This window comes from Bombus terrestris, chromosome 7, assembly GCF_910591885.1.
Source record: "Bombus terrestris chromosome 7, iyBomTerr1.2, whole genome shotgun sequence".
In the NCBI taxonomy this organism is placed as follows: Eukaryota; Metazoa; Arthropoda; class Insecta; order Hymenoptera; family Apidae; genus Bombus; species Bombus terrestris.
This window is the reverse complement of record NC_063275.1, coordinates 7,360,559-7,375,716: the sequence shown is the minus strand read 5'-3', so window position 1 is coordinate 7,375,716 and position 15,158 is coordinate 7,360,559. Positions and strand designations below refer to the sequence as shown.

Below are 15,158 nucleotides of genomic sequence, written 5' to 3'. Positions count from 1 at the left end.
GACATCAATATAATTATTTACTCTATCCCAAAATGATAAATCTACCCTCTCGAAAGCGATAGAACTAATTCGCCCAAATTCTTTGTGTTCTCCCAAAATGATCACTTTGAAATGTCGGAAATAAGTACACTTAGAGAAGATTTGTGACCACCTTTCCGAATCAGAGTAAGTTTCATTTGAAACATCTTTTTAAACGAGCTATAGTTTGGAAAATAATTGCGTACAAAGCTTCAAATGAGACAGCCTGAATATTATTTTAATCGTCTGATACTATAATAATTTATAATTTGCTTTTGTATTACCGTCTACGACTATCAAATAACTAAAATGATATTTACCATATCATATATCATATAAATTACATAAAAGTATGTTAAGAAAGGTACATGACGCTTTTTGAAAGATATAAAATGTCATCTATCTTTTTATGAAAAGATGATGCTTTTGAAAATTACTTGTTACATTAACAAATCCGTCGATTAATACTAATGGATTTTTGCTCGAGAAATATACATTTATTAATCTAACAATAAAAAGTAACTCAGATAATGGCGACCGATTTGTGAACTACCTGATAAAATATTATTAATTTCACGAAATCAAATAGGTACATAAAAATATTAATATAATCAATATCGTCAAATATTATCGGAACTCGAGATAAAAGAAATTGTTCTCGTCATTCAAAGTGCAAAACCAATCAGTTAATAGTTGATTAGTTCATAATCGTCAACGATAAAATGAGTCACTTGATCAAACTTTTGCAGGAACGCAACGAAGACAATTATTTTTAAAGAAACTCCCAAAATGTCGACGTACTTAGTGGCTCTGATAATTTCTGACTTTGTTTCGGTGAAAGACATCGGGGAAATTCATAGAGTATGGGCAAGACGAAACGCAATCGAAGATGGAAAATATGCTCTATCTGTTATGACCCCTCTCGTTAATTTTTATGAGAGTGTAGTGAATATCTCATACCAGTTGCCTAAACTCGACATGGTTGCGTTACCTGATTTTGTGTCAGGTGCAATGGAAAATTGGGGTCTATTGACATATAAAGAAAGAAACATACTATATGATCATGATTTATCGACCACAGCGTCAAAACAGAGTATAGTAAACGTGATATCACACGAAATCTCTCATCAGTGGTTTGGAAACCTTGTCAGTCCAAAATGGTGGAAATATATATGGTTGAATGAAGGCTTTGCAAGGTATTTTGAGTATTTTGGAACTGAACATGTAAGTATACTTATATGTAGGAATTATGTTGTAAACTTTCGACAATATTGATGTTTATGCTACACTTTTAGTTCTTGGAACATATGTATACTAAGTTGATGCACAGTTTTTTCCGAGGTCAACTATTTGTTTGCTTTAACTGTTTTTAAATAATATAAAATATATAAATTCAGATAATTCTTACTTTAAGATTAGAAACTTTCATATTAAAGTAGACTATATTTTTTGCTGTTATTTATCTTGCAGCGACGTTTATATTATACAACAACCTAATGTTTTTAAAAATGTTTACACATGTAATATCTTGGAGAGACTTCATTTTATAGATAGATATCAGACAGTTAAATCTATAATATTTCTTTTAAATCTAAAGTTTCTTTCTATTTCTACGTCTGACAAACAAAGTATCTCATAAAACATTGAAACAAATTTTAGTCATTACTCGAAAATTGTTCTAAATATTGTGAATATGTTTCATGTTATAAGGAAAGTTTTTCCATTACATATATACATATGTATGTAATATTCTCCTGAGGAAAAAAGGTCTTGAAATTTGATAAAAATTTGTTCTAAATTATATGTGATATTATACTTAAACTTTTCATCTATATTTTAAACAATGTTTTGAAAGTATTATGTTAATATTTAACTCTACTCAGTTCTTGTTATCTTTTTGTATAATTTTTGCAATTTTGAATTGCAGTATATTTGTATAATTACTAACTATATCAATGTTCCAATTATAATTCCAAATGTACTTCTATGAATTCGTACAATATCAAAAAGTTCTCTTAAAATATTCGTCATAATAGTAGGCTTTTAAAATTGAATTTTGACATTTCTTAAAACTTCTTGTTAATTTATCGAATTTGATACTTCTACAATGGCACTTTTGACAAATCACACAATGAAAGGAATGATTCAGAATTAAATATAGAATATATCTCTTTTATTAGGTAACATTAATCATATTTTCTTAGTTGTCAATATTTAAACTGCACAAATATCCCGTCTTCAATATATGTATATTGTACACTTCTCAAAAACTAAACATATAAATGTTTCTTTAACAAATTCTTTTTTGTTATCTAACTGATTAACTTATTACTGCATTCCATACTTTTATTTTAATTATGAAAGTGATACAACATTATTGATTAATAATAAAATTTATTAGATAAAACTTAATAAATGGTCTTTGGAGGCTCAGTTTGTCGTGGAACAGCTTCATTCAGCTTTTGAAACAGATAGTTCAATATCTACTCATGCTATGACCCATGATGTCTGGAGTCCAACACAAATTAGAGGAATATTCGATTCGATATCTTACGCAAAAGCTGGTAGCGTGATAAGAATGATAGAAAAAGTATTGGGTCGTCGTCCATTTTATGAGGCTCTTGCAAATTACTTAAAGAAACGGTAAGATTTGGACTAACAATAAATAAAAGATAAAGTGGTATAGTAGTTTCAAAGACATTACTTTCTCATATGTAACTGAATCTCTTAACCCGTTATTAGTCTAGCTTGAGGGAGATTCGAGCAAATCGATTTTTTGTATTTGACACCAGAGGTGCAAGAAACCTTAACATTAATATTTGTACTAAACGATACTTGTTAATGATCGAACTAATAAAGTTTTCCCTTTGCTGAAATATGTCGAAAATATCACTTGCGTTCCTTTGGCGCCAAGTGTCTCAATTAAATCCTAAAGTTACTCGTAATTCAATTACATATGTATATATGAATGGACTGATAATTGTTTTCAAGAAAGGAAAATCAATGAGTAGAATCAATCACATATATACATATGTACTCTGCACATAGCTAAAGCTTCATAATTTCCGGGTTGGGAATCTACCTTCGCCGATTGCTAATCATGAATGAAATGAAAATGTAATTAAAATAATATAATAAAAATAAGCAATTACAGGTATAATTATGTTTCAATTTCAATAAAAAAAAGGACATTAACATTATCGAAAATTTCTATAAAGCAGGATTTTGATAATATAATTATACTTTTAGACAATATGATGTAGCTACACCAGAAGACCTTATTGACGCAATCAGCGAAGAAGTCAAAGATCAGAAAATAAAAATTTTAATTCCCGACATTATGAATAGCTGGACCACTCAGCCTGGTTATCCTGTAGTTCATGCTAACATAGATAATAACCATTTAACGCTGAGACAACAGAGATTCTTCTTGAATCCAGAAGAATCGTCAACTGATTCTATTTGGTATATTCCTATTAGTTGGACGAATCTTAACGATTCAGATTTTCAAGACACAAAACCAAAATACTGGTTCAAGAGTGTTCAAGAAAGCATTATATTACCAAGTAGTGATTTCTACTTGCTAAACGTTCAACAATCAGGTAAATAGTTGTACAAATATCCTATTTTGAGAACAATTTTTAAAGGATTGTTTTGAAAATTACTCTGAACAAAATTTATGCTTAAAAATAAGCAATTTTAAAACCTTGTTACATAGAAAAAGTTTTATTTCATAAAATATGATTCAGAATCTTCATTTATAAGTATTACACCACTCACAGAAGAATAAAACAACTCTGAAAAATTTTTGGAGAATTATTAAAATGAATTGTGAAATAATTGTTATCTCGTTTAAAAGTGTTCTCGTTTAGAGTGTAAAGAATCAAATAATGTAAAAATGCTGAAAATCATACTAAAAATCTAAACCATTACAAGTAATAAAATTCAATACTTATTTTGTGCATAAAACCTAATATAATATAATATTGTAACAAAATAGTATAAGTATTATACTATTTTAGTTTTACCACTATGTACACCATTATACATTACTTAAATATTACGCTATGTAGATTATGCAAACTGTGAACTGTGGATCTTTATACATTTATAAAAAAAAAAGATCGCTAAAATGCATGTGAATTGCAAAAATATAAAAAATATCTAAGGTAGAGTAAGTACTCGTTACTCAATATACAACAGATTATAATATGAAATAAAAAATATTAAAAAATATTATAATAGATAAAACAAATCCCCATTTTAGATTTCATTTCTTTATTTATATCTATTTACAAAGACACGTATTCCTTATCTACTAACACATATTTCATTTTTATTTAATAAAAATATAAAATAAATTGTTTCCAGGGTATTATCGGGTAAACTATGCACCTGATAATTGGAAAGAGATAATTAAGTTTTTGAAAAGTGATCGATTTAATGTAATACACGAAATTAATCGTGCAGCTCTCATCGATGATTTGTTAAATCTTGGCAGAGCAGGGTATGTTGATTACCCTACTGTTTTAAGTGCAACACAGTATTTAAGCAAGGAAACAAACTACATTCCATGGCGTGCATTTCTCAACGGCTTGACTTATTTGCATAAACAATTTGAAGGAAAGGAAGGTTACAAAGCGTTTGTGGTATGTATTACAAAGTAAAACGTAAAGGAAAAAAGCAAGAGATAAATAAAATAATACATAAAATAATTGAAGATACAAGAGATAAACATGATAAGGCACATATTCCATTTTTTTAATGCAAGAGTGCTATTTAATACACTATTAATTAATTGCATATAATTAAAATTGTTCTTTTATATGATTTTAAGATGAAATGTTTATCTACTTATCCTAGTTTTATAATATTCCACATAATGTTGCATAATATGCATCTGATTCTTTTTACAAAACTTTTTAGATCTATGATTTGATTTTTCAAGGCTTAAAAGGTTGTTCGCTTTTCAATTTTATGCAGACATCTATATATAGGAGATCGTGACAGTTTAAATAAAATTTGTGTCATATTACTTAATTATAGGATGTTTAATTTTAATTTGTAGATTTTATGTTTTACGTCATGAATAACATCTGTAATTTTTATACGTACAGTACAGAATACAAATTAAAACGAAGCAAATTCTGAAATTCTGAAAAGTAATAATCTAAATTCTTATCCGCCATCTGTGAAATGAAAGTTAAAAAATTAGCAAAAGAGCTAAAAATTATCACTGACCTGCATGATCTTTAGTTTTCGTTGAGAAAATCAAATTTGAAAACGTTAGTCTTGTAGTAGAGAAAACAAGGTCCATTGAATTTAAAATTGGATCGTTTATATCAAAGTTTACGCTAAAGTTCCAGTTATTTGGATTCATGGAAGAACAAATAGTTTCTATAGCTGGAATTCATATAATATGAATTCACGTTCAGAAATTCACGTTCCATTTCAATAAGTAAGATTTAAATAAATGGAGTTTTGCTATATATTACTTTAATTGAGTATCAAAGATAAATTTGCAAGAAAAATAATTATGTATTTATATTATTTTAATTTTAAGTTGAACGCGGCTTAAGTTGTAGCTTACGATATTATAATTTACGATATAAATTAATATCTTTGAGAAAATAAAAAAGATTTTCGTAATGATTTTTTATGATTTAGATATGTCTAAATCTCATTTGAGACAGCTAATTGAATTTTGTATTGGGAAACGTTACTACAATTAAGATCTACGGACAGAACACAGTTACAGTGTTTGCACTTATCTGGCTTACTTTTAGTTATAAGATTGTATCAGTTTAGTGTATCCAATTTTAAGTTTGGTGAGAACAACTTGTTCTTCCCTACTAAAAAAAAGTGCTGGACTTTTATCAAATATATTTCTACCTGTATTGAATGGAGGTGCATTTCTCCAAAAATCGTTTTTCTTCACATATCTTCAGAAGTAAAAGTCAAGAGGATTTAAATCTGGGAACCGAACAGGTCAAAGTATAGCTTCTCTTCGACTGATCCATCTATTTCTAAAACAGTTAGTCAAGTGCTCATGCACTGCGTTGGTAAAATATGGCGGTATACCGTTCTACATGAATCATCTCTTAATGGGTGAGGATTTTCACGTTCCCAGAAATGTTCATTACGTATATTTGTTATTCCATATTTATAAAATGTTTCCACATCGGTAAATAATATCCTGGCGGAGAAATTGAAGTTGCTTTCGATTTTCCGACTCATTCATTTGCGAAATTCTTTTCTTCTAAGAAAAACTATTTTCAACTTCTGAACTTTCTGAAAGCTATGCAGGTGTGGATTTTTCCCTTTCAATACAGAACATGAGGGGGTTGTTGCTGATATCTTCTTCAACAGCAATAATGCTTATACTTAACCTGAGATTTTCTTGAATACGATGCAGTATTCTATCTCCCAGATCCGGATCGGCAGAATTCGACTGCCAGATTTTGCAGGATTCAATGTACTTGTATGCCGCAATCGTTAGATTATTTTGCAAAATATTTTTACACAGTATAGTCCTATTAGGATATTCTTCCTCATATAATCCCCGTTGCGCTTTTGTACTATTGCCGTCTGCTGCACCGTAACAAAGGTGCATATCCAAAAGTCGTCCAAATGTGTATGAAATTTTGTAATAACAATGGCGCTATAAATAATAAATAATAGTACTGCTACACTGCATACAATACTTACTACAGGAGTAATATATTCCTTTCTGGATTTTTTCTAATTGCTTTCTTCTTAGGTTGTTTGATTGTTTTTATGTTTTTGATCTGCTCAATATATCCTGATTCATGTTTGTACCGTTGATGTCGATGCCAGAGAGGCTATTGGAGCCTTCAGCCTTATCAATTTTAGTTCGTTTGATGGATTTTGATTTATTTCAACTAATATCAGTTTCGAGGACTTCATTAATTGTATTTTCTGTATTTTAGTTTCATTGTAGCTTTTGCTAAATGCCACATTTGTTCGCATAAAAAATATTTAAGTGCTTTGGAGATTCGATAAATCCAGTAAGTGGTATTTTCGTATTCTATTTTGATTACTTCTTAGTTATATGTAAATGTATAGTTATATGTAAAATCTAATTACTGCTTATGTGTGGAAAATCTTCCTCAATCACGCCTGCTATTAAGAACGCCACTGATGTTTTCTAGCAATGCATGTGAAATCATTGAATAGACATTGAACAGTATGATTCTCTTGTATCTGTCTAACGAAATCAGGCTTGAAGATTGGAACAATTTATTTATATCGCATTGTAGTTGTTGGTAATTTATTTGGCTAATTCCCCAGTAGCAAGAAAAACGCAAATTCCACCGCTAGAAATTCCTCAAATAAAACGTATATTTCTTGGATTTGTAATTTTGTCAATTACAAATGCATAGTCTTTGATTTGAATTCCATCTTTGGCCTCGATAACTATAGCTTGATCTTTTCTTGAAAAGCAGTCACTTAGAACATCACTTTTGCAACTGAAGAGATTGACTGTTGGACATTGAATAGGAACAGTGGTAGGAACTATAGGTAATTGACTTCCGTAGTCAGAAACCATTTGATAATTTTCCTATATTGAGGTGCAATTTATCTAGTACAATGTATTACTTTTAACCATTCGCTGATCATTAATCACTAACATTTTAGTTTGAGAACCATCTATTATTATAAAATCACTTCGACAATTGACTGAATGTATAGAACTCGCGGAACGGTTTGTTAATACGTTTTGATTCAACGCGCTCTCCTTGAAACTTCTTAGTTATTATAGACCTTATTATTTTTCATACCATAAATAATATATATCGTCTCTTATTCTTTATTTTAAATTTGTAAGTTAAAATCAAATGGCCGAGATCTACATATGAGTATACAAAAGAAGTATTACACATAGCATCAATACAAAAATCATTGACACTAACCAACATAGTTCTGGAAAAAAAAGATGATACATACAAAAGATATGAACAAATATGATAAAATTTTTTCATTTTGAAATTACATACGTATGTATATAAACATTACGTATAAGAATATTTCTTGTGGAATACTAACACTTCTCCTTTATTAATTTTTACGATTCGACATTTCTGTAATCTCAACTATCAGCTGTAAAATACGTTATACACCTTAAAATCAGTAAAAATGTAAAAATGTAAATACTTTATTTAATATAAATTTATATAAAATAAAATTATGCCACGTTCAATGTATATAAATTATAATTAATATATTATTATAATTATCATATTGTATAAATTACTTTTATTTCTATTACATTACAGCGATATCTAAGCTCGCTGTTAACACCGGTATACAATAAACTTGGATTTGAGGATAAGGAAAATGATGACCATGTCACCTTGTTGTTCAGATCACACATTCGCAAGTGGGCATGCCAAGTAAACATAGCAAACTGCAAATCTCGAGCCATATCTTATTTTAACTCTTGGGCCAACAATGAAATAACAATGGCAAGGTCAATATTATTTCTAATTAAATAACGTAATTTTCAAAGAAAGTTTTCAAGTTTACAATTGAATTCCTTAGTATTTAGAAATCCTACATATCTATACAATATATATTACTATATATTACCATATATTAATGAATATTTTATATTAACAAACAAAAGTTTACTTATTAAGTTTTATTTTATATATGTCATTAATAGAATCATATATTTAATACAAGATTTTTATTTTTATATAGTTCAATTTTATTGTATATAGTTTTCATAAAAATACGCGCACAATAGGATTTTTTATGGCACTTACTTAAGTATAGATTAACAAAATATTATTATTTCAATATTCAACCTAAATATGCCGCAATTGCTTTATACAATTTTGCAAATTAAAGCTACCATTTTTATTTGAGATTTAAACTGAATCAATTAAAATTCTGTATTACGTGTATCAGATAATTAAAAAAAGAATAGGGTGGACAGTATCACAAAAATTGTAAAATATAATGAAATTATCTTAAATATATAAAATATATCTTAAATTAAATTATCTAGAAGTTATGAAACGTTGATAAACAAGGTTATACGTATTAAGGATGTTATATTCTTTGGATTTCTGAATTACATACATTTTTTATCATAAATAACTATACAGAGTTACATTGTTTCGCGCCTTAAACAATTGAAGCTCTTTTTCAAATATCTCAAATACTTTGACATAAGGAGTCTCATTTTGATTATTTGCATTTATTATTTCAATTTGTGTAAAAACTATATCTGCGACATTTTCACTACTATTAAGCAAAGTGTTAATTTATTGCAGAGTCAAATATAATTTCTTACATCTGTTCGGTACAGTACAATACATATTTCGATAATAAAATAAATACAGTATTATGATAAATTTTCCTATCTATCTTATTAAATTTCTTTTTTGCAAATACATATAAGGAGGTTTGCGGGAGGTACTACTTTATTTACAAATTACGCTAAAACAGATGGTTCACGGATTTTATTTTTTAGCTTTCCACCCAATATTCGTAGTGTATCGTATTGCACGGTTGCTGAACAGAACGACCCGGAATCCTGGAACCGTTTGTGGGCACTTTATTCAGATACGACATTTGCTGCACAAAAGTTAATAATTCTCCAATCTTTAGCCTGCGCTACTAAAGACGATTTTCTTGACCAGTAAGTTTTTATTTATTAATTTTTATATACAAAGCATTGAGAACAAATATGGATTGAGCCCAGTTTTTTCGAATTTGAGTTTATAGTATCAATTGACTTTACTAAGCTGTATTAATCATGCAAGAATGGAGTAATTCATGTTTCACAAATCAAATAATAGTATATTAAATAATAGTAATAATATAACGATAATATAACGGAATCATTCAATTCAATATTACTCAATATTTTGAACTCGAGTTTATTTTAAGCAATCAATTACTCAGTTTCTTGAATGTTGGAGTTAATTCATTTTTTTTTCTCATGTAATAATATGTATAGTATTACACGAAGTAACGTTTAAAACATTATGATCATATTCTCATTTGACTCAATAAAAAAATTAATATGTAATACGAATAGTTGGTTTAAAGATATAATTAATATTAAATAATGTAATAGGTAATTGGCTGTTTAAATAATTTTGTGATTTTTGTGAAGTGTATGTTTCCAATTAATATTTTGCAACTCCTGCATACATTTTCAGATTTGTATCAAACTATACAAATGTGACCACGATAGTTGTACCATGTTATACAAAATCTTTTATACAATACACATAATATATGTATGTGTAAGAAGAGTTTCCATAAGTTAACATATGTGTGGTTCTTCGGAATTCGAGTGTATTTTCAATAGTACATTGCGTTATGTTCTAACGCGACGTATCAAGAAGATTCCGGTTCACTTTTTCAGGCCAGACCTGAATTTCCTGAAAAAGTTTCAAGAATTTTCAATGTTCACAAAACATCGGAGCAAAGGCCAGTATACTATTAAAAACACGTTCGAAATCTAGAGAACCACAAATATGTCATCTAATAAACATCGTGATAGTGTAAAATTTAAAAGTTCTCATAAGTATACAAATATTTTCGTGAGTCATTATTAGTAAGTCTTGTAATCAATAATGTGTTAATAAGTTCTATAATCAATGAAAAACACAAAAATTTATTTTCGCGTTTGTAAAAGATATTCTCGATATCTCTTCCTTCCATTTCTATATAACAGTGTTATAAATTTATACTCTACTCAGTGTACTTTTTCGAAAGAAAACATATTTTTCATGTTTTAAATTACACGACATACATGAGAATATTGTAGTAGTATGTTTATTATTCCATTATCGTATGTTCACAGTTATTATTTATTGCTAAACCATGAATATTCATGCAAATGCATAATTTCGGAGAATGCGAGTAGGGTAATGAAACGATAAAAATTTATATTAGATGAATATAAAGCTGTGTTCTTTATTTCGCATCTTTCGTATTTCAATAATTGTTTAAGTATATGAATTTTTTAAGAAATGAGTTTTGTAGTATATTTTCATTTACAATACATTTTATATTGTAAATGATTTCATTTTCAATACATACACTTTCTGTTTTCTTCTTTCTAGTATAACATCGAAAGGATTGAAATTTAGGATACGTTCGTTAGATATTTTTTATTTCTTTAGATGAGCACTATACATATGTACATAAACTATACTGCGCTGCTTAGTAAAATTATCCTACCTACAATTTTGAAACTGAAGAAAACTGAAGTTTTTTGTTGTTTTCTTTTTTGTGTCAGTTTTGTTTTTCTTCATTCAGTTTGCAATACTTACGTCATTATTTTGTAAAAACATGTATAATATATTTGATATGTAAAAAACACGGGGCAATATTTCTCTATATTTTAAAAAATGAGCAAATGCTTTCAGTTTTCAAATTGTATTCAGTTTTCAGCAAATGTATTTCAGTTAAAAATACAAAGACATCGTAGTCAATCAAAGATAAATATGTAATACATTTAACATTCTAGATGTTTTGTTGTAAAAGCTTGTACAGAATGTTAAAAAATTATTTGTCATGGCTGTCAGACTTTTATTCCTCGTAACGACTTCTACACGATGCAATAAAATGATTTGTCCTTACACTTCAAGAAGCAGGTCAATTTTGTAGTAACTCTTTTCAAGTGTGAAATAATTTTTGAACACCATATACATATCTCATTTTTAACTCTTACATGTAGAGTGTATTACGTTTACTGTTTATCTTTTTCTTTCTAAGGTTACTTCACACAGTACTCTCGGATAAGCAGGTACGATTTGAAGATAGTTCGAGCATTTTCTCTTCCGTTATTAATTCGGGCCCGAAGGGAATCGAATTCGTAATAAATTTCATTGAAAAAAATTACGAAAAAATGGTCAGCTAGTAAGTAAAGTATTGTAAACTATATAAAAATTATTTGGCTTTCGCAATAATAATTAAAATCATTTTGCAATATTTTTTCTGCAGCTTCCAGGAAATTTCCAGCGTCAACAGTATCGTAAACGCAATTGGAAAAAAAGTATTCACGAACAAAATTTATACAAAGGTAATTTATTCTTTTTGTATAATCATTATATTCGTATGAAACGAATCATTCTTTTCAAAAGATTATTATACATAAATACGAGATTTTTATCATAATATTGGATATGCGAATCTTTTATTTATCTTAAGATTCTGCAATCTGTAGCATAAATTTTAAACCAGAGCTGTCTTGCATAATTGAGGTAATACTATTAGTGCCATTCTACAAGTTACAAATTACCTGATTATTTTATTTATGAAAAAATTATAAACTTGTAAAGATTTGTAACATGTCAAGAAATGTAATTTGTTAATTTATTAATATTATTAATTATGTATTATTATTTACATAATATTAATAATTAGTTAAATTGGTTATGCAAGAATGTTCAGATAGTAATTTTTTATAATTATTTCTGAGATTAATCTCACATTCTATAAGTGTACCTAATTCTAATGAACAACTATCGTAATTCCTCAACAAATTTAACATCGTTATTTCATATTCTTCGAATGTTATCGATTAAATTTTAACTATTTTTATTTATTATTGCTTAGTCCGTGCCTTTCGGCTTTAGACGAACTTTCGGTTTTATATCTCTTATACCTATTTCGCTTCTTATATATCTATCTCCCCTCTTACTTGCTCCATTATATTGCACTCCCTTAATTATTCTATCTCTAAAGTTAGAAACTAAAAAAACTAAAAACTAATGACTAAAAAACTATTGCAACTTTGGGATTTTGCCTCCTTGCTGTGCTTCCTTCTTGTCATTCCTCCCCGTCTTGTATTACCCTCCTCTTCTCTATTATTGCTTTTAGTTCTATTAGTCCTTCTCCAGTCTCATTTAGCGTTTTTTCTATGTCCTTTGGTCCTCCCGTTATTTCACATTTTTCTATTACATATCTCAGGTTTTCTTCTTTCCTTTTACATAGTCTGCATCTTTTTTCTCCCTCTTCTTTCCAGCATTCCCTTGTTTTGGTCTCATTTCCACGTCTGAATTTTGCTAATATCCTTCTGTCCTTCCACTTCATCCTTTTTTCTATGCACTTTGGTAACTCTTCTTTGGCGATTTTTTTGTATTGTATGTTATATTTAGATTCCCTTATCCTTTCCCCCTCTCTTCTGCTTCTCTCTTTCTTCTTTCTTCTATAATTTGGTCTGCTGTGATCCTCCCTTACTCTTTTCTTGCTTCCATCTGTGTCCCTCAATTTCTCACTTCTTCCAGTCCCTTCTTTCTCTTTCTTGCTCTTTTCCTTTCTTGGCATTCCTTTCTTGGCCTTAACTTGCATTCTTCTATCAATATATAATTTTGCATTGTCATATCTAAACCTAAGATCCATTTTACATATCTTCTTTGTACTCTATCCAGTCTTTCTTCCATGTTCCGGCCTCATATCTCTGCTCCAAACAGCGCCACGCTCTCTACCAGTGCTCCAACCATCATTCTTCTCTTGTAGTCCTGTTTGAATATTCTTTCTCCCACGCTCCATGTTTTCTTCATTGCTACTGTTGCTCTCTTTTTCCTGTCTTGTATGTGCTTCTCATCACCGCCGTTTTTTTGTAGTATGTACCCTAGGTATCTCGTGCACTTCTTCTAATTCTTGCTCTTCCCATTTTCATTTTCTTTGTCTGCTTTTGTTCCTTCTTTTTTCGAAAACTATTATCTTGGTCTTTTCCGTGCTCAGTTCCAATTCAGCTTCCTTTAAACATTTTTTGAATCTCTTTAGTACTTCCTTTAGCTCCTCTTGTCTATCCGCCATCAGCACAATATCGTTTGCATATGTCAGTGAACATACCTTTCTTTCTCCTACCACTATGCTCCGGCTTGTCCTTTCCTTAGTTCTTCTTCCAGTCCTGCGACGTAGATGTTGAATAACGTCGGGCTCAACGGGCACCCTTGTCTGACTCCCCTCAGTGTCCAAAATTCTTTTGCGTTGTGGTTCTTGATTCTCACCACATTCTTTGTTTCTACGTATATCTCTTTAATCCTTCGAGTTAGTTTTTCGCTAATCCCCATTTTTCTCAGTTTCTCCTCCAATTTCTCTCTGTTTAGCCTGTAGAACGCCGCTCTCAAGTCCGCAAAGCAGGCATATAGTTTCTCTTTTTCTCTACTCAACTATTTGTCTATGATATGGTTTATCACAAATACCGCGTTGGTTACTCCTCTTCCTTTTCTAAATCCGAATTGTCTCTCTTCCAGTTTTGTTTCAATCTCTGCCTTCAGCCGTTCGTCTAGTATCCCTGAATAGATCTTGTGTGCTATGTCCATTACTGTTACTCCTCTGTAACTCTTCGCTACTCTCTTATCCCCCTTCTTGTATATCGGACATATTACTCCTTTTTTCCGACCTTCTGGTATCCCCTCTCCATTCCATATTTTCCTGAACAACTTCCATAACGCCTCCTCCACTTCCTTCGATGCATACTTCCATATCTCATTTTCTAATCCGTCTTCCCCCATTGCTTTCTTTTCCTTCCAGTTTCTGAGCTGGTAGATCACCTCATCCTTCTCTATATTATCTTCTCTCTCCTCCATTATTTTTTCTTCTGCTCGATGCTCCTCCGTTTTTCTGCCCTCTTCGTGCTCTGTTCCTTCTAAAATTTCCATAAAGTGATTTTTCCACTCTTCTTCGCTTATTTTTTCATCTATACCTTCTCTTCTTCTTCTATATTTATTTATGTATTTCCACGCTTTTTGTTCTGTTTTGATCTTCTTGATTTTCTCTATTTCATCTTCTTCGTGTCTTTCCTTTCTTTGTTTGCACCACTGTTTGAATGCCTTTTTTCCCTCTATGAGCGCTTCTCTACTGCATTTTCCTTTCATAAACTTTGTCACCTTCCATGTCATCTCTCTTTTCCTCTCTTTCCACTCCTTGTCGTATCACACTTTCTCCCCCATGCCCCAATTCCTTATCTTCACTTTCCTCTTTGGCATTGCTTCGTTTATCTTCTTTTTGATTTCTGTCCACATTTCCTCTACTTCTTCCCTTGCAGGTGCATTCTTTACATGCCTTCAAGTATTTTTCCACACTTTCGTTTCATTCCCTTTTCTCCTTCTCTTCTTCTTTTTTTCCTCTTTTTTTGTAAT

General features: G+C 29.9%; 1 protein-coding gene across 3 annotated transcripts in view; it reads left to right on the top strand.

Annotated features, from left to right (window-relative positions):
• Positions 1 to 15,158, top strand: part of LOC100643020 (putative aminopeptidase-2) — a 66,380-nt gene that overhangs the window by 24,368 nt on the left and 26,854 nt on the right. For all 3 annotated transcript variants that reach the window (XM_048407876.1, XM_048407877.1, XM_048407875.1), the window contains 8 exons: positions 768 to 1,242; positions 2,420 to 2,661; positions 3,268 to 3,620; positions 4,390 to 4,667; positions 8,316 to 8,509; positions 9,521 to 9,688; positions 11,782 to 11,925; positions 12,010 to 12,088. In XM_048407876.1, the coding sequence (XP_048263833.1) occupies positions 768 to 1,242; positions 2,420 to 2,661; positions 3,268 to 3,620; positions 4,390 to 4,667; positions 8,316 to 8,509; positions 9,521 to 9,688; positions 11,782 to 11,925; positions 12,010 to 12,088 (1,933 nt within the window). The remainder of the gene's footprint in view (positions 1 to 767; positions 1,243 to 2,419; positions 2,662 to 3,267; positions 3,621 to 4,389; positions 4,668 to 8,315; positions 8,510 to 9,520; positions 9,689 to 11,781; positions 11,926 to 12,009; positions 12,089 to 15,158) is intronic.